Source organism: Myiozetetes cayanensis, unplaced genomic scaffold (assembly GCF_022539395.1).
Source record: "Myiozetetes cayanensis isolate MyiCay16 unplaced genomic scaffold, myiCay2020 scf21, whole genome shotgun sequence".
NCBI lineage: Eukaryota > Metazoa > Chordata > Aves > Passeriformes > Tyrannidae > Myiozetetes > Myiozetetes cayanensis.
The window spans coordinates 10,780,002-10,800,811 of record NW_026087423.1 but is presented as its reverse complement, the minus strand read 5'-3'; the positions used below and the strand labels follow the sequence as shown (position 1 = coordinate 10,800,811).

The 20,810-nt window shown below is 41.3% G+C and overlaps 1 protein-coding gene across 1 annotated transcript in view; it reads left to right on the top strand.

The window, feature by feature from the left end:
• The window catches only part of TMEM132D (transmembrane protein 132D), a 218,906-nt gene that overhangs the window by 117,466 nt on the left and 80,630 nt on the right, over positions 1-20,810 (top strand). The window contains exon 4 of the mRNA XM_050318695.1: positions 16,083-16,266. Coding sequence (XP_050174652.1) covers positions 16,083-16,266 — 184 coding nt within the window. The remainder of the gene's footprint in view (positions 1-16,082; positions 16,267-20,810) is intronic.

Below are 20,810 nucleotides of genomic sequence, written 5' to 3'. Positions count from 1 at the left end.
ACAGCTCTTGAGAAGCTAAGAGCACACAAAAATCAAGCCTTGCCACCAAAACAAGTAACGTTTCTTATACCTGAATAGTCTTAGAAGTGGTGTCATCTACAAGAGGAAAACAGAAAAGCAAAGGCAAGAATGTTTGTAAATTCCACGGTATTTTTTTAGCATTGAATCATATCAAAAAGTGAAGTCAGAGATGAGTGTATGCTGATGTGTGAATGCATGCAAGCCATGCTGTCTTTAAACGTGTGCAACTGGTGCTTTCAGCAGTTGGATAGCTGGAGGATGATACTTCACCTTAAGGTGATAATATAAAATAAATGCCACATGGCATTATTATTATTTACTTTTTGAGGTACCTGTAATATCTTACCTTAATATCTGTAATTTAAAAATACTCTGTGAGGATGTCACACATTGAAATTTAGACAGAAAACTGGATAAGGTTTAGTGGAAAAGGAGGGGATTGGTACAGAGTTTATATATACAAGTTGAGTCATATTGTTTAGCAGCATGGGAGAACAGTCTCTGAAAAAGGCTTTGTTGAAGACAGGGTAGGTCAGTGTAGATTGGAGCTGCGTGAAGAGCTTCCTTTGGGGTTTAGCTACACCAGCCCCCACAGCAGAAATGACTGGGAGATGGTTTTTGTTTTGTCTGGATAAATATTTGAGGTGGTCATGGGACCAGAAGATTTAATAAAGCTGGATCCCAAATATATTCACGCATCTTTGCTCTCAGTGTCACCAAAATTCAGTGCTGTCTCTCAGCAGCATTTCCATCATGAATGCAGCCTGTGCTGCTGCTGCTGCTGCAGAGTCTCCCCTGGAGGCCAAAGAAACCACCTGAGTGCATTGGTCCTGGCAGGAACACTTTCCTGGCCAGTTCTGGGATGTCTTGGACTGTCTGTAGCAAGAACCTTCAGACAGAGCAGTGTCAGGATTCCTCTCCAAATCAGCTTTACCTGTTCCACGTGCTGAGCAGCCTCCAGCCACCCTGTCTGCTGCAGAGATGGCACTGAGCAGCAGAGATTGGCCTCCTCATTGCAGAGGTCTTGGGTTGGTTTTTGATTTTGAAAGAGTGCTGCTGTTGTCCTCCTCAGGAGCAGATGGACCCTGGTGAGTTCAGTTTACCTGCAAGGACATCCTGTCGTGTGCCTCATCACCAACCCAGAGTTTAACACTCCTGTCTCCCACAGTCCAAAAACTTATTTATACTGCAAACTCTCTGGGCAGCAGCTGGCACTTTGCAGCAGTGTTGGATCTTGTATCCTGTGGTGAGTGTACAAAGAAGCAGGAAGGACACTGGACACTGTGCCTTGAGCATCTACCAGGCTGTGGCCCTACAAAAGTATGTCCTAGACCATGAACTGACTCTCTCCAGTTTCTAGTCAGCCTTTTGGGCTCCAGCCTGGCTAGGGCTGCAGCAGGAAATCATTTGGGATGCTGTAGATCTTATTCATCAGCAACCTGTGTAATCCAGTGCTTTAGGATGTGCCAGCTGTACCCAGGGGGTGTGTGGAGTCTCCGAGCTCAGGAGCAAGAAATACACTTTGCAAAAGCTCGGTCTAAGCTTGCCCCAAGGTGCAATAGAACAAGGGTTAGAGACTAAAGCACCTTGGAGGGAGGAAAGACTTACCAGAGGGAATATTTACCCTCTAGAATTTCAGTAGGAATGTAGCCCTGGGTCCTACATGAGACAGGATTGCTTAAGTCAGCTCCACTCTTCAGACATGAGAACTATCAAAGTTCTTATGTATAATTTATCTGTCTTTTTAGATGGATTTCTTTTTCATCTGCACCTCTGAATGTGTTGATTCTTTTGACATCTTAGGCTAAGGCTAATGTTTTACCATCCCAGAAGAATCCAGGGGTATTTTTCAGCCTTTTGAGCAATGGTTCAATACTTTACACTTTGTAAAATGAGCAAAGAACAGAAAACTCAGCAATCATACTCTGGGCTTAGCTCTGAGGAAGGGCCACCCAGGTGGAAGGCTTGAGGCAAGAATTAACCTCTGGTGAACAGGGTGCTCCCCACATGAATCAGGTTCTGAAAACACGCCCTAGGTTCATCCTCAACATTAAAAGACACAGATGCAAGTCGAAAATGCTTTAATAATTATGCTGACATTTATGACATTTAACCCAAATGTTTTAAAACAGTATATTAATCTAAATATTTGGATCTCCCAATGCTATTTTATTTCCCCTTTTTTTCACATATAGGTAAGTGATAGCTGCCTGACACTTGTCTAACAATTTAATCTCTCACTGCACTGGACTCATATTAAAGCAAGTTGCTCTTTAAAGTTGAAAGCGTGAAAGGTTATAAAATTGTCCTCTGAAGGTCCAAATTCTCAGCCAGCCACTCAACTGTGCTGTATCTTCACCTCCTTTTTATGTGTTTCTGATGCTAAATACAGCAGTAGTTGAACCCTACTGAAGCTGGTGTCTTCTTTGGCTAAAATTTGTGACCAAACACAAGCATTTTCCGCTGAATTATGGACTTTTCATCACCACCATGCTTCTTTTTTAATAACCCACTCTGTCAAAACACCAAACCAGCATTTGTTTCCTTAGTGCAATTTATGTTCTTTTAAAATCACGATTATATTGAGTGTTTTCACTGACTTTTCTACACCATAAACCTGTAACCTGTGGAAGTTCCCAATCAGAGTTCTTGATGTCTTCAGCAGAGCAGGGAAAAGAAAGTCAGCTTCCCATCTGCCTGTCCACATTCAGTCTGTGAAAGCAAATTTAATCCTTCCAAGTAGCAGTGCCAACCTCAGCAGGTCAGTCTGAGTCCGAATGTGCTGTTCACTCAGTGCTGACTGTGGTATTTAGAGTGGATAGAGGAGATTTCCCACCCCTTGCTCGGAGAAAAGGTATTTTGCTCATTTTGTGAGCTGTTAGTAGTTACACTACTGATTGCAGCTGGAATGGAAGTGTAGGTATTACTCAGTGGCAATATCCTGCATGTTAATCTCTTAAGCTCCATACACAATTCATAGAAGACTTGGGTGTTGGTGTATTTATGGGAGTACTTGCTTAAAACCTAGGCTTTTGAAAAAGAGTGTGTCTGCTGTGTTAAGCACACTCGAACTGTAGATTTCCACGGAAATTAAGAGGTTTTTCCATCTTGATAGATGAAAGATGCAGCCAAAAGCACAGAAAAGTCAGCATGCTTTGTGGCTAACGTGGTTTTTTTCCCCTTTGTCTCTCCCCCTCCTTCAGTGTTTGAAATAACCATTGCCTCTGCAAAATTCAGGGATGAGGCTGCAGCTGGCATGTATGAAGATTTCCTTTGCTCCCACAGTGGGGTGTATAATTGAAATAATGGCTGTAAAATCCAGAGCTCAGGGGTTAGAGTTGTTGATCAATGGCTGGGCATTTCAATCTGGTATTAATAAATGCAGGATGTGAAAGATCCGCTTGAAGAATAAACAACCTAATTCAGTTTATAATCCTAAGTGTTGTTTAAAAAGAAATAAGAGTAATAACAAAAACAAATTAGCCTTTATTTCAATATTAATCTTTCATGCTAATTGCTCCTGAATAAATATTTCAGCTGCAAAGAGTGGGTTGTATTGTCAAACACTGAAGGCTGTGCTGTGGCTGAATGCAGTGTCCTGTGTTTGGGCTCTGTGAGGAAGAGCTGCAATGCTCTGAAAGCTTTCTCCTGCTCTGCCTGTGGGTGTGTGTGTCACTGTGGGTTTCAGGGAGGCTCCCTGAGTGATGGGTGCTTGCTGAAGGAAAGGGAGGACGTCAAATTGGCACAGAGTCCTCGCTGGGGTTGCTTCAGTTGGATCAAAATGGTATATATCTTCATAAAGCCAGCTGCATTGACAGCACTGGGGGTTTTGTGTTGTCTAGGAGTGCAAAGCACAGCTAAAAATCCTCTCTGTTGTAGATTTAGGAGGAGCTGGTGCAGCTGATGCTCTGAGTTACTGCTATGAACCCAATCTAGTTATAAAATGATGCACCACTGAACTTTTCTGCTTTAGACAGACAACTTGCATCTCTGGTCTTTTAAAAAAACTGCATCATCACCTGCTGCTTTGATTTTTCATCGTTTCCTTTTCCTAGCTGAATCCTGTGGAATGCAACTGCACAGGCAAAGACCAGAATAACCACCCAAACAGCCCCCAGATTTGAAAGGCTCCAAAACAAACTTGGAGGGCTTAATATCTTGATTTTAAAGGCTGACAAGAAAGCAAATGTTACAGTGACCTATCACACATTTGAATGCAGGGAAGTGGAATAATTTAGCTAGAAAAGAACTCAGTTTCTGAAACCTAGCTATTCTGTTATGTATCACCATAAGCTTTGCAACTCAAGGAGCTTAGGAAGGTGTGAGATGGAAAGCCTGACCATTCCGCAGCTATTCCACTGGGATGGATGTACTGCAAACAAGTCTAATTTGTGAATATGAAAGGATGAGGTTCTGCCGTTGCAGCATTTCAAATGGTTGGGATTTATTTCTTTGAAAATCCTAATTTGGCCCTGAATTCTTCTTGCTGGCCTTGACTGACAGATCTGAGAGCCCTGAATCATATACAGAATGCCAGGAAACCACAGTGAAGAGTGGCAGAGTAGCTTGCTCAGGGTCACTCACCGGACGTCTCCTGTGTCCTCAGTTCAGTGTTTTATGTCAGCAGCAATATTTCATGACTCTGTGGCTGCTCCTGTTGTATTCCTGCTCAAAAATGGGCCCAATGCCACAGTATCCACTTAGTTCAGTCCAGTTCTGACAGTGAATCTCACCTGGATCTTCAGCAGTGGTACAGGACAGGTGGAAGTTTCTCTTTCCATCACCTGTGAATTGATCTGTATTTGATGAGACAAATGAGAAGAGCAAAGGATCAGCATATTTTCAACATATGACTTCCTGAAAACAGGAGCACACTTCAATTTACACTCACCAATGCTGATGGAGATGTCACTTTTCATACCTTTGGGAGAAATAACCTGCCTTGGTAACCACTGACTGCTTCAAGCCTCTTCATTTCTGTTTCTTACACAAATGGCTTCCAAGTTGTTTCTACTTCATCTTTCCTCCACAAAATTCGTCTGCTCACTTCTCACATTTACGTAAAAACTTTGGCATTGACCCTTGGCTGTTTCATACTTTAGAATATTTTGTTCCTTAGCATTGGAAAAGTCTGCACCAGAAATTTAGATATGGTTTTGTTGCTTCTTGTTTTACATCTCCACAAATTTTGCAGAACACAATGTTTCTTTTATGAACAAAGAGTGAGAGTTCTAAATTATTAAACATGGAAATAAGAGATAGAGACGTATTTGGGAGTTCTTTTGGAATTGTCAAAGAAAAAAATCGATTCATTCATGTCATTGCAAGTTTTTACCTTGAAAAAAGAGTTAATTCCTTTACCTTCCTTAAGTTTTGGAGTTAACTGCTATTCACTGTGTGTCTTAGGATGCTGTGGTATAGAAAAATAATCACATTGCATTTTAAATTTACTTTAGCTGGGCTAACAATCATAAGCAGCCCACCAGATACCAAGTGTACCCTGTGCTGAAAAGCTTAATAGTGAGAGAAAGAGTCATTTGTCCATGATAACATAATGAACTTTGGTTTGCTGCTTTCCTTGTGCAGTCAGGATGTCTGGGAGCAAAAGTGGAGGTCATGCTCTTAATTATGTGGGAGACCTGTTTCCAGGGCTCTGTATTCCTACAAGGGCTATTTTCATGCAGCATGGAATGAGGGTCAGGAATAATTCTCTCCACGTATAATTTGGTGAATTTACTGAGTTGAACTGGTGATTTTGCTGATAAATGAGAGCCTGGCTCAGCAGACTATTCAGATTCATTCCTTTTTAGCAGAGTACTTACACATGTGCTTAACTTGTAAAATGAGACTGAGTCCCAGAAGACTGAAGGAGTTTGCTTCAGTGGTTTGCTGAGCAGGGGTCAGCTTTGGATCTGGAACTTCAAATAAATTCAGGGAGCCATAAAAGTTAAGGGTTATTTTGGTTAGCAGCCTGGTTTCTGTGTGTTTGCTGCTTAGGAATGAGTGCATACACGGATTCTTAGGGAGTGCACTGCATCTGTTCTGACAGAGGCATTAATCACTCATCCCTTCTCTTCTGCTGTGTCTGCTTCCAAAAATTTAATAATTCTTAACCTCTGTCCCTCTGCCTAATTTTGTAGAAATTGGTCTAATGTTACTGGAGGGAATGACAGACACTCAGATGTACTGATTGCATAATCCTTTCTTTATTAAGGAGCTTGGGTGAATAAAAAACAACCCACAACCAAAAAAAGGCTTCTTGCAGCCTTAAACACCACTGCAAAAATTATTTCTTTCTAAGCATTTTATCCTAAGTAATTTTAAACCTTTGCAGTTATTGTGTTTACCATTTCTTTTGGAGACTCTTCCACTGCCCTTTTGCTTTGAATTTGCTGTATATTTCCTGTTGTTTCTAATTATACTCTCCTGCCTACCTGCTCTGGCAATTTTCTCTCCTTGACGCATAAATCCTTGAAATATTTGTGGAAGGTTAGCACTTTCTGTTTCTTCTGTCTTTTAAACCTCACCTACTGCCTTTTTTTTTTCTTTTATTTTCTCTTTTTTTTTTTTTTTTTTTTTTTTTTTTTTTTTTTTTCCCAGAAAATTACCAACCTACCTTCTGCTCTGCTTGATGTTGCTTCAAGTATTGCACATTCAGGCCCTTTGGAATTCTGGCAGATTGTTTCTTCTGCTGTTTTTCAAAAAAAACTTGTCCATTTCCTTCAATCGTTGTCACTCCTATTTGCACCTTATCCTGCTGAGCAATGACAGCATAACTAAAGTCAAGCAGCTTGAGTAAAGCAAAGGGAAAACCATGCCTAAAAACCTGTTTATATTCATGGACTGTAGTGATAATTTTGGTAGTGCTGTGTTTTAATTCTTCATGCCATTTGGTTGCTTTTAATATTTGTAACAGCTGCGGGTTGGATTTCTTCACACAAATTCCAAGAACCATGCTAGTTATGAGGTCTGGAGTATGTTCCCTATCCAAATTTTCCATTTTGCTCGCTTGGAGGAGGTATTTTAAGCCTGCATTTTTTGGTGATTTTGTGTTCCTGCAAGTAGCCTTGAGGATTTTCCATTGCAGTGAAAGAAGAGCAGTGTCTATATTTGCAATGGTTTCATGTTGGCCTTGCAAAGAAGGAGGGTTTGCTCTCAATTAAGCCATTAAAGACTCAAAATTGGACTGTGAAACTAGAGTGGAGGAGTAGTAAGAGTATAAAACAAATAGGAGTTAGCAATTCAAGCAGTCTGATGTTTAGGTGTCTGCCATGAAATGAAATGCTACTCGAGGAGAAATTGATCTTCACTTACCGCTCTTTTCCATTACGTGAATGATTTATGATCCTGTTGAAACTATTAATGATTACCAACGTTACTGAATGCATAATTATAACAATTAGGGTGTCTCTTGCCCTGCCTCCCGTTCGATAAAATCGATGTGCCTTCTGAAAGGGCTGGATGTGCATCTTTGCACTGCCAATGGCAGAGATTCCCAAGCGTGGTCCTGGGATTCTCACAGGCAGGAGCAGTGCTGTGCTGCTGCTCACCCCCCAAGAGGTGGTGGTTGCTTCCCACAGAATCTGGATTAGTGTCTTCAAACTTAGCTGTAAAAGTGCCTTTAAAGCCCAAATTACATGAGATGGTTAGATGGCATTTCTTATTCACAATGGAACATTTCCTTAGTATTTCATGAAGCGTTTCATGCCATGTCTGTTTTAATCTCTCTGCCAGTTTTCTAGTTATTGGTTTGATCGTATTATTATTTTTACTGAAAGAGTGCTTTACTTTTGGAAATGGCAAACAAGTGTAGTCACGTTCTGACAGGGTGTACTCAGATAAGGTGGTGAGAGCCTACCATTTCTCAGCCTGCCTGCTTAGATCAGTGAATATTTAAAGTCCATTTAAAGTTTATCTGCAGTAATGGTTTTGTTTACAGCTGTATTGGGATAGGGAAGAAGTTGGCTGGAGGTGATTTGAGGACACGTGGAAGGAATAATTTTGGATGAGGGAGCTATTATCAGCCATTACATGTTTCCAGAAGGTCTGCAGAGTTATTTAATGTTTTACCATGAGCACTTGCTGTAGGAAGTGGAGCTGCATTTGGCCATACATTTATGCACTGTGCTGGGGTCTGGTTGCTCTGAGCAGTGGCTCAGAGAAGACTTCAGTTCCAGCCAGGGTGGCTCCTCCGGCTGCTTCAGCCATTGGAATAATCAGGTTCTGGGAAACTCTTCCAGGGCATGGGCATTTAAAATCCCTAAGTGCTTTTAAAATGGAGCTTGATAAGTTTATGCAGAGATTATATGATGTGGTGGTTGCAGTAGCAGGGACCTACCCATGTGGACCAAGAGCTCTTCCTGTCTAGGTCAGCACGTAAATCCAGCTCTGCCTTTCCTCCTGTGCTGATTCTTTTCCTCTCTGCAGTGAATGGTCACAGCTTTCACAGGGCTAGTTGGTTTTTGTGTTTGCTCTAGCAGCTCCTGGACTGTTTGCATAGATAGGATTGTGACTGCTGATGGCCAGAACTCCCCAAAGGATGGTGACTGAGTGTGCTCACATGCATAAATCAGTGCAGGTTGTCGCTGATACTTGCACTGTTACCTAACCTGGCATAGCTGGCTGTCTTGGATATTGGATCATTCTCTGCAGCATAATAGCCACAATCATAGCTTGCCCTAACTATTTTTCTGCATTGTAATTCCTCAGAGAGCATCCAAGCATTGCCAGGACTCACATATCCCGTTATATCTCACCATATATATCACCCTGAGCTCAGGTGCCCCGCGGGCTCCAAGGGGTGAGAAGTCAGGTGCACCAACAGTGGGTGCAGTGAAACCCAAAATGATGACACTGCTTGACTTAAACCATTCCTACTAATGACAACATGGGTTCTGTGAGCTTTTGAACTCACACAGTTTTTAATGTCACAAGTACATCAAAAACCATGATTTGATTTGACAGGACCTAGGACTCAGCTGCAGACCTGGATCATCATCCTGTCTGTATGATTTTATCATGGCTATCAGATTATCCCAAGGTGCACAGAGGGGAAACATCTGCTCAAATAAAGGTGTACCACAGCTGGAGCAGGGATGGGGCCTCTTGCCTTAGCCATTACAGAGTAGTTTATCGAGTTTACCCCTTAGCCTACGGGGTCAAGGTTAAAATAAAATAAAACAAATGTCCATACTGCAGTGTAAGCCCAAAGATGCCAACTTTTAACATGTATTATATACAAAACAGGGGCAAATATTTGCATATGCACTTACAGTCATCTTCAATTGCCAAAAATTGATTGAGAACAACATGGCATTCCGTACGTCAACATAGTTCCAAAAGTAGTTCTGTTCTACTAAACCTTTAATATTTATGTTCTCAGTCAGGTCTCTAGGCCCTTCCTTGTATTGTGTGCTTTTTTTTCTTTTCACAAGGGAAATAGCCTGGCAGAGCATGGTGTTATTTAATTTTCAGGTTTTAGTGGATGTAGCGTTCTGATGTTACCTTTCTTCACGTGCCTCCTGACCTGTTATTTTCATCATGAGAATTTTGTTTGTGAAAGGAGCTTTCTTATCATTGCATTTTTATCATTTCTGCTGACTTTCAATTAAACTTGAACGGAATAGTTTGTGAAATCATTTGTGGTAGAAGAGAACAGAAGCCTAACAGGCATCCAGATGGCTTCCAGATACTTGGTCATGGCCAAGTTACAAATCTTTAAGAGCTGATAGAAAACTGTTCTTCTGCCTGCCTGTGTCCCTTACACGTGGAGTGCATGAAGTTCAGGTGGAAGTGCCCAGGCCATCCCATAAGACAAAAAGGATGCTAAACAATAAATCTCTTTGGAAAACCATGTGAGAAAACTTAAAACTTTCAAACTTATTCAAACACTGAAATTTGCTCTGCTTTGAGAAAGACCAGATGGCTCTCAGAGGTCTCTTCCAACCAAGTTTACACCATGATTCTGTGATTTAAAATATACTTCAGCCTAAAGCTCTTTCAGAAAGCTGGCAGTGGGGGAGGCAATGTGAATTTTCTCTCTTCAGTTTATTTTTCATGTTATTGCTTAAAAATAAGAAAGAAAAGAGATTCTGGAAGCTTCTTCTGATTTAATATTAAGAAAGCTGGAAAGTATTTCTCTTTTAATTCTTGACTTGGCATTCACTGAACATTTGGGTAAAGAAAAAACTTTTTTATTTTTTTGTATTTTAGTTGAAAAGAACTTTGCAGTTTTGCAGATGTATGAGTTCAGCAGAAATACTTGCTGAGTGGTTCACAGCAGAGGAAGTTCCTATAGTTGAGGGTGCTAATCTCATATATTGGATGTGCCTTGGCAGGTGTCTCCAAATAAGCCACGAATTTTGAAATGCAAAATGCCTCTCAGGTTTAAATAATTACTAAATAAGACTTAACCTGAACTCATCAAACCTAATCCCACCTATATCTCTGCACACGTGTAAATTTGCTGCTCGTGTGCACGAGGGTTTTTTTAGGTGGATAAATATTTGTGGTTTGAGGAATGAATTTTGCTGCAGGGTAGTGTACTGAGCACGGTGCTTGATCTCCTGATTTCGTGCACTGGGATTACTCAATAGCAAATATTTGCAGCGCTGGCTCTGTCATTTTTCAGGATGAAAATCCCGGGTCTCGTTCCCTCAGATCGGGGCTTTGCTGGTGCGACTCCTCCCGTTCAGAAAAAAGTTTTCTTTCGTTTTCAGCAGACTGTGTCAGTGCTAACAGTCTGAGGAATTGTAATGTGAGTGAAAAATCTAAAGCATTTTGGTTTTTTTAAAGGAATGCTCGAGGCTGTTATTGATTTTCAAGGCTTCAGGGTCTGGGGGTTATGATACAAGAGTCAAATTCCCACAGAGCTGCCAGTGCTGGGCAAACCAAGGATATCGAGTCAATTCATCCCTTCCACGTGTGCTGAGCTGTTTGTTATTTGATTGAAGCCTCTATGTCGGGTTTCCTACCTGTAAAATAGCTGTTTTGTTGCCTTTTTCCCCATTTATTGCCTTTGTCAGTTAAGACAACCATCACCACACTCTGTGGTTGTCTCGTGCTATGCCTTGGCTGGATCCTGTGGAAACTTCACCAGTTAATAATGAACCCTCGTGGCTCTATGCCTGGCTTCCCCTTTTTGCAGTTTTATCACACTCATATGTGAGTTATCTAACATTTATTGTTATTTTTATGCAGAGGACAATGAAAACAGCAGGTAGGGAAAGCTGGATTGACACTGTATTTGCAGTGTTTTATTAGAACTGTACCATCAGTAAAACCATTTTCCTAGCCCTGCAATTCACTCCCACCCACATAGTAACTGTGGCTTTTCTGCTGTTGCCTCTTGATTGGGCTGCTTCAAAAGTACTTGATGTTTACTGACTGCTGTGTTGAATAATTTATTGAATGATTATTAGACTGGATGTAATAAAGTCAATGTTGATTTACCATTCCCTTAGCATAATGTGGTAAATGATCACTGGGTTTACTGTGTCAAGAGATGCTCAGAATCATAGTTCTGAACTGAAATGCTGACTTACTGGGAAATTAAATTTAAAATTATTATTTAAAATGTTTAGTATATTAAGGGGTTTGCTAATTTTTACTCACTTTTGAATGGTTTGAGTTATTTGGGAAAAGTGCTATCAACAGCTGGAAAATTGTATAGTGAATAATTTAGTTGACAATAGCAAAAAAAAAGTCAAATAAATAATTCAGCAAATATTTCTCAACCAGCACTACTCATGTCAAGCTCCAGAGGGATGGATCAATTTTTCTAAAATAACTTTATTACATGATTAGCAGACTCATTTTTTGGTGATTTTTCTTGCTGGTTGGTTCACTTCTTACACTGATTCCAGAAGAAAAATGACTTTTCAGCCTACCCATCACTGAATTTTTAATAGTAAGATGACAATGAATGGAATTAAATTTTAATGTACTGCTGTATGTATCGCCTCGTCTTGGTACATCAATGGTGATTAACGATCTTTGCTGTAACAGTGTGATAGGTTCTACAGGAACTGGCCTTTTAGAATGCCCTCTCTGACCCTGGGAAGGTCCAAGCCCCAAGCCTCACTTTCCTGTCCAAAACACTCCTTTTTATTATTTGTGTGGGTTGGAAGGAGGGGCTGAAGGGTGTAGGGTATGGGCACAGCAGTTCCCTGACAACTCACGGTGCAGGTATCGCACCACGTTGTTTGCTTTTGGTTTAATGAAGTTCAAACTTTTTTTTTTGGAAAACTCAGACATTTTATTTTCAGCTGCAAAGGAGGGGTAGGGAATCCTGCTAGCCCTGCCAGCCAGATCCACACCCACTGCCTGGATTTGGGAGATCAGGCATTGGATATGTTGAGCTCACGCTCTGGAGCTGAGCCAGCTCCTCTGCTGGTGAAAGGCAATATCATGCTGTTATGCTTGTTTAAGCCTGTTATGTTTAATGTCAATTCTTGCAATATTTGATTTTTTTTTTTTTGGGCCTTAAATCCTGGTTGTAGGAATAAAATAGTTCACAGGAAATTCTGCTGTTGTTATCCTGTGTGGAGGCTTTTTTGCAAAACAGCCAAAAAACTTTAATTGATGGCACTCTGGCTCAGAAACCAGAAGGAAAAGTCAAATGGGTACATTAAATTGGATACATTAAAATAAAGAATGTCTCTTTGCCTGTAAGATTATTTTGAGGGCTTTTAGCTTATGGTTATGATATATGTGAGACTGGTAAAAGAACTGCAAGCCAGAGACATAAAGCTCCCAAAGGCTGCTCAGCCACAGTGGAACGTTTTCCTTAGCCTTGTCTTCCCATATTGTATCAAAGAGTTCAGATCCTGCCCCATGGAAGCAGAAATGTTTGTGTGCTTTGTTTTAGAGCAGAGCTGCACAGGTTTTGATTGCTGCACTTAGAGAAAAAAATGCACGGAAAAAAACCACATAAAAAAAGAGATTAAATGTGGATGTGAAGTTTTACACCCATGACATCTCTTGCAGGGGGATTTTTAAATCACCACTGGCTGAACTGGAGGAAGTTATCAGCACTTCCAAAGCAATGGCTTGTTGTGTGGTGATGAGCACCAAAGGAAAGCCCAAATCAATCAGCCCACCCTGGCACACAGCGTTCTTTCTCATTCCATGCTTTTTATGCCTCAGGTGTCAGCATTTTGGGCTCCTTGTCAGCAATCCCACGTTTTTTACTTACACATCCCATACACGTAATTTTTAGGATGCTCTCAAACATGCCACGCAGACGTAGTTTATTGCATTGCAAGTACCTGTTTATTCAGAAGAGATGTGATCTCTGTCTCTCTGGTAAATGTGGAGAGGAATGCAAATGTTCCCCCCCTGCCACAACAGTTTGACTCTCCTGTAAAGGCTTCTTAAAACAAACAAAAAGCCCCTCAGAAACAAAAGTGTTCTCTCCCTGAAATCAGAGTTGTGGATCATTTCAAGGAGCAGTGGCTGACTACCCATAGAAATATTCTTGTTGTAGAAAGCACCCTTAACTTCAACAGAAAAGCCACAAATATTTGATATGACTGAACCCCACTGATGGATATTATTTTTCGAAATTTCTCCATTTATGCTTTTTACCTGTGTTTTCTGAAAGGTAACTTTTTTGGCTTATTTCTCTGTTGAAAGATTTCAATTGCTGAACTGGCAAGGGAGGCTGTAAATTTGGGACACAGACCCATGGGAGGATCGTCATAGCACATGATGAGGAACGTAATTAAGCAGAAGTTCCTGACCTGGTGCTGACAGCCAGGGTCTGATCACGGGTCGTGCAATACTTTCACATTTTTTTTTTAATACATCTTAAGTAGCAGTAATGAGATTCTTATTGATTTTTGTGATGCTTTGTAATTTTGTCTTTTGGAGGTGTTTAGTATTTCGGAGAGGAACTAGTTCAAACAATTTCTCTCAAAATTGCATTTGGTAGCAAAGTGGAGGGTTTTTGCTTCAAGAAGTGCTTCATTAAAATACCTGCTTTGAAGGAGAAATTAAAGGAAAGATTTCTGTGCCTTTGGGGTTCCTGTAGTTGTGCCATGTGGGAGCTGTTTTCATAAATATAAAGACCATGCTCTGTTTCTGTCTCCACATCTTTTCCACTGCCTTTCACTCCCTCCTTTGTTTTAATCTGTGCTCATCACCTTACTCCTTTTCTCCTAATCGCCAAAATGCCTGGAAAAGATGGAGTTGTTTACCTCTTTTTGGCAGTTTTGGTTGTTTTGTGGCACTGTGCCCCTCAGTCCCCTCACTGCAGCGGTCCCTCCCTGCTGTTCCAGGACACATCCTGGGGACAGTTCTGCAGAGCTGGTGGCTGGGAGGAGCAGACAGCGAGGCAATAATGCAGAAAGGTACCCAGAATAGAATCACAAACCCGGGGTTCATTGTATGAAGGTTCAATTAGCTCTTTAAACACAGCAACGGTGATAGAACATACTGTACAAACCAGGCTCGCTGCCAGGTATTTATAGGCAATGCATCGCCCCTTCCTGCTCGTACAATTAAGGTAACTGAGATTCAATAGCCACAGCTGCATAAAGCAGCTTTCTGATCCTACCTAGGTCAGCATGAAATAGGACTGCATTCAGGGCTAGTTTAGAAATCCTGCTCTTTTTTTTTTTTTTTTCTTCCCCTCCCCCCCCCCCCGACATGAAGAAATGAGGAACTGAACACAATGTGTTCCATTTTGGAAACACAGAGGCTCGTTTTAAATTCCATCCAGGAGAGAGAGAACTCAGTGCATCCATTAAAATCCAAACCGTATAGTTGATCAGATTAACCTCCTCAAGCAGTAGCTTTGGATGAAGCACTGGATTTAGGCAGCAGGATAGAAATTTCTGAGCGTTTTGGGAAGAGTCTCATACTGGGGCTGTTGTCATAACTGGTCTTCATAAAAATATATGCTGAGTTTTAGCTCTTTTTCCACATCAGCTGGGAAAAGCTGCTGGGGTTTGGGCACATTCTGGGATTCTCTAATCAGCTGCTGAGTTGTTTCCTCTGTTCTAGGGGAACTCTCCAACATAAATGGCTTGTGACACTTCAGTGCTGTGCCAGTCTTTCTCTCCTTGAGGATTATCCCACGGAAAGAAATTCTGCTCTTTCCTTTCCCCTCCACACAAACACTGGAGATCAGTTCAGCAGTCAGTGCATCAGAAGTAAAACACTGGCATTCTTGGTGTCCCCTGGACACAAGCTTTGTGGGAATTGCATCAGTGAGCCCCTTTCCAGCTTTTCCCTCTTTACATTTCTGCTTTATTGCATTCACTGTTGGTAACCTCAGGAAGGACAGCAAGCAAAGCCAAAGTAGCATTGGTAAGGTGCCAGTACCCCCAGTGTGGCCAGAATATCACATCTGGTAACTCTTTGTTCTTCTCTAGTGTCTTCTACTCAAGGGTCCTGGCAGGACCGGCCAATATTAAATAATCCAGTTTTGTAACTCTCCTCTATCACAACAAGCTCAATTATCTATAATTCCTGGTTTAGCAAAGGACAAAAGGAGCTTCATACAGACATTCACAGCAAGGTAGCAGTGTAGCCAAAAATTAATTCCAAGTTTTCCAGTCCTCTGCTCCCTGCTGCCCTTGTTCACGGACCCCATCCTGAGCTTTGACCTTTCTTCCATGCCTCTCCTTTTAAAAAGCAGAAAATACTTTTGATGCAGTGGTTTCCTGTTTCAAGGAGTGATTCCCTTTAGATTTGCTCATGTGCTGCTTTACCAGGGAGGAAATACAAAGTGCTTGTTAAAAGGAGAGCCTCAGAGTCAGTTTAGGCTGAGTTTTAGCCTTTGCTTTGCCTTGATTTGGTTCTGTTTCTCCACCTGTAAAATGGAGCAGTGCATAGTGATCCATGTCACAGAGTGTTACTAAGCCGCTTGAATTTGTAGGAAATACCCATAAATCTTAAGACAAGTGCAAATGATTAATTCATTATTAAATCCATCATCCCACCAAATCCCCTCTTCGAAGGAGCCCTAATCCAATGTTTTATTAATATAAAAGCAATTATATTGCTGGCTTATCAGTTATGTGAATTGAACATTTCTTTTCCTTTCTTTCTTGCAGTGCTGATGGTCCTCCCTCTGAAATCATGCAGATTGATTTTGAAATCGAAGACCTGACTGACCTACCTGAGACCCAGCTCATCACGTGGCAGGTGGAATATCCCGGAGACACAACATCTGATCTAGGAATCTCCAAGATCTACGTAAGCCAGAAGGATCTGGTGGGAGTCCTCCCTTTGGCTATGGTAAGAAATTGTTTGGCATCCTGCAAGTTTGTGGTTTTTTTTTATGTTGCTTTATAGCTCTGGTGTCTGCCAGATGCAAAAAGGGAGGGATGGACAGAAAGTTTCAGCACCTCGAGAAACAGATACTGAACTTTGTTCCATGCTGAAACCACCTGAGGGGAGACCACAGCTTCCCACGGAGGGCTGAGTCGTGTTCCTTCACTGATACACCAGCTTTTTGGTGGCAGAAGCTGAGTTCATGGCATTGCCATTGAAAAAATTAATAGCATGATTTCTGAGCAATTTTTAATTACCTGGGGAACACAAAACACAGTATTTAGCCAGCTGTCTGTTCTACATAAATGCATTCAAAGAGTTTGCCCCATGGTCACAGTGCAAACTACAGGGCTTGAAATACACCTGATAATTTAGCCTTGTTCTTAGCTAAAAAACTGTTAGATACCCAAATTCCAAGTGCAAACAGAAATTGTGTGAGTTTTTTCTTCTTTCTCCCTTACATTTCTTCATCAAGGATGGAGTATACTTGTCTAAGGTCTAGCTGTGCCCCATTTTTGTGCTTGGACAATCTGTTAGAAAACATTAACACATTATTTAGAGCTGAAAGAAAAAAAATCAGTCTCAGAGCATTTTAAAAAAAAATGTAACCTGGATGTTTGTCCAGTGACAGCCCGTCATTGAAGATTGAAGGTGCTTTCTGCACTTACAGACTCACAGAACAGGCTATTCTTGTTATTTATCAACTTCAGAACTCCTCGGATGTTGTGATTCTTTATTTCACCAAAAGCCTTTCTTTTCTTTGGTGGTGGCTCGTGCTTTCATTGCCAAGGTGTGTGTCACAATTGAAGCACCTTCCTCCAGCTGGTGTTGTGGCCATCTGACATTTAAATGAGAGTTGTGTAATAAGCCCTTTGCTTTGCAGGGCTGTTGCCACGGGCTGTTCCTCCTGCTGAGCAGTGGATGGTCTGTGCTGGTGTGTTGACAACACAAGAGGCTTTCACAGAATATTCTGGGTTGCAAGGGACCCACAAGGGTCATCAGGTCCAACTCTGAAGTGAATGGCCCATTCAGGTCTGAGATGGGACCCTGATGTGCAGCCACACGAGCTCTGGTGTACTGAGGGTTAAGACTGTAGAGATGTTCTGATCTACATAATCTGAGATGTTGGGGGGGCTTTATTCAGTCCATACTTAATTGAGAAGATGAAAGATTTCTTTCCCAGTGGTTCCAGCGGTGTCAGAAAACCACAGTTCTTCTCATACGTGCCCATGATCCATGATTGCTTTATTATCAAGTGATTGAGTGGCAAAAAATAGCTCCTAAGAACAAAAATAGATTCTCCTGGCAGTTACTACAAATCAGCTCACTCTCTTAATTTCCATTAAAGATGAAAAAAAAAAAAAAAAAAAGCCCATTTTCCAGAAGCACAAAATTCTGTGCTCAAAGGTCTCCTGAAGTCTATAAAGTTATAAAGGAGGTGGCTTTTTGCAAGGCAACAGGTGTTGGGATAATGGGTAGGAGAGAAAGCACAGATAAATGTCAGGGAGTTACTGACACAGACTGGGAATAGTTTTAACCTTCTTTGCATTAACTGGAGTGTCAGGGAAGGAACTCTGGGGTATCACAAATCTCCAAATCTTTGTGGTTCTTTCCTTTGTTCTTAGGAAATGAGGATTCAGGTGCAGACCTTTCAAGATGTCCAACTTAGATTAGTTTGGTACTTCAGTTTTCCCCGTGGTCTTTGTAAAGCCAGTTCATAACTTGCAAATATAAAATAAAATAAAAATTCCCCTTCCCATTTAAGAAGAGCCACAATCAAAATAAAGCATTATATTATTTCTCTGGTTTTGGAGACTGGGGGTAATTTGGGTTGGGTTTTTTACTGGTCTTCTTAGAAGAACATGTAATGTCATGTTTAGAAAAAAGTGAAATTACGAACAGAAATACTCCTGAATATTTCAATTACAGGTTAATCTTCCAAAAGCACGATTTTAATGCTTTCACATTAGGCAGAGATTTTTTTTCTTGCTACCCAGAGAACCTCAAACTTGCTGGCAGGCAGGACAACTTGCCTGACACCAGTACAGGCAGGTTCCACCTGACCAGGGACCAGCAGGACAGGGTCCCTTCTGTGTTTATCAAACTCAGCTCTGGTGTGGGGCTTGTTGAGCTCCAATATGTCTGTTTTTCCTTCTTGCTGCGTATTCTGGGACAGCCCTTTGATATATTTATAATCTAGTCAGCATCTAACTAAAAAATAACCTTGTTACTTGAGAACTGAGATGGATGGGAAAAAACGATGGGATTTGAGACTTGATTAATGGTCCAGGGGTGAGGTTGCAGTCTGCTTGGCACAGGAAAGAGCTCCAAAGACATCCTTCCATCCTCCCAGCCATATTTTAGCAGGAAAAGGTGCATGGTGAGCAGTGAATTACTGACCTGTATCAGCAGCTGAGCTTCCATTGTCTCCCTGGTTTTGGCCCATTATTTATTATCCTCAAGCAGTACAACATCAGCCTCCAAGACACTTTCAAGTGAGGGTTGAGGCAGAGAGATATTTAAATCAAATGCAGAAAAAAAACACCTCTGAGAAGAGACTCCTGATTTATGACAGGCTTAAACAGAGTCAGTGACCGAAGCCCAGCTCATTACTTTGCAACAAACAGGTTGCAGAGAAGGCAAAGAATTATTCCTTCTCATCTGACCCTGTCCAGGAGCCCCAACGTGACGAGCTGTCCCTACACTCAGCTCTCTCCCTGCAGAGGAAAAAAAATGCTGTGGTGCAGATCAAACTGACCTATTTTTAAGCTGCAGGTGAAGGTGGTTTAAACAAACTTGGGTGAGCTGTTGGGAAGAAAAAATCCCATTATCCTTCATCTCGTGGAGGTTAGTAACCTCCAGAAAAGGATAGTGGTGGAGCAAAATAACCTTTGAAACCAGTTCAACCATTTTTGCAATGTCACCACAGCTGATACTGTATGAAACAAAAATGGAACATTTATTTTACAAGGTCAGGTTTATAAAGTAGTTGTGAAGAGTAAACATCTTTATTTGTCGAACAGAAACATTTTTATAATGCACAGCGTGTAGCAAACTTCATATTTAAGATGATATTTTGTTAAAAGGTCTGTTTTGGTATGTCCTGGCAGTTATCAAAGCAAGGTTGGATCTAAATCCACTCTTCTCTTATAGATGAACGTGTTCTTGTCCTCAGACCCACCAGAGACACTTTGGCATGTGGGAAGCCATATTCATGGCAGTCATATTAAATAAATTGTATCCAAAACCTGAGCACCAATTTAACATTATACCTTTTAGATAATTCATTGTTTCAACTTGCTCCTGATGTTCTTTATAAAAATTTAATGGATATGTTGACAGGAAGTAAACTGTTCTACGTACCATCAGCATAAGTAGTTGTATAAATAGACCAGATAAATAAATAAAATCAATTGCTGCAGCAAAAAGGCTATCTATTATATAGGAAGCTTTTCTGTATTAAAATTATTTCTAATAATTACAGGGATCAGCTGCCATGGCAATGCCAGTCACTGCTGGATTTTAAAAGCGCTTACAGTATTAGTGCCCTTATGAATATATGTATCTAAACCATTTAATTTCTAGCTAGTGCAGTTTATGTTCTCTTAGAGACTGGGTATGTCGCTCAGAATTAGCTACCAGAGTTCTCAGTGCTGCAGAAACAACATAGTTATAGCCTTACTCCTGAAGAACTCTGAAACCAAGCAGAGAAGACTAATGATAAAAACACACAGAAAATATTGGTCCCTTCCTACAGAAGAGGGATGGACAGTGTGCTGAAGTTGCTCCTGGAGTCACCAGACTGTCTCTTTTTGGGCCAAGGTCTCAGCTTGGCCCTTTTTCCCCTTGACAGGACATGTGATGGGCCCTGGAGCACAGACCTGGTTGTGCAAGTGCTGTCACCGCTGGAGCTCCTGGTCCACACGTAGCTCAAAGATGGTGTGGCTGTCCCTGCCTCCTCCTTGGGCCCCTCCTCTGCTCTGGTGCCACTCCCCAGGAGCAGCTCAGGACCACAGTGGTGGTGGAATAGGATGCTGGAGGCTCTTACAGCCTTCTCTCTGCTGTCCACCATCCAATCCGACAGTCAGGGTGCGTTTGGATGAAATCCGTGCTGTGGGAGAGCTGAAATGTGGATCTCCACCCCTCTGTGTGATGTGGATGAACTAATTGATTACAGGGGGATCTGATTTTGGCTGTGAGTAGCCTGGGTTCCCCCTGGCAGCTGAGAAGTGCAGGATCCCATCAGCCCGACCCCACTGTCCTACTTAACTTCAATGAGTGAATATTTCTAAAGAATTCCACTGACAGCTTTATGAAAAAGAAAAAAAAGATGTCTAGAGAGTAGATAAAAGCTTTTACCTTCCTAATTCATAGCTTTTAAATTGCAATTACAGTATTCAGCAGGTTTTCAAATATTTAATTAAAATGTTACCCAATTCTGAAAAGGAGCCTTTTTAAATCAAAATGATTAGTGAATCACAGATGAAATCTACTCATAAGAAAGGCAG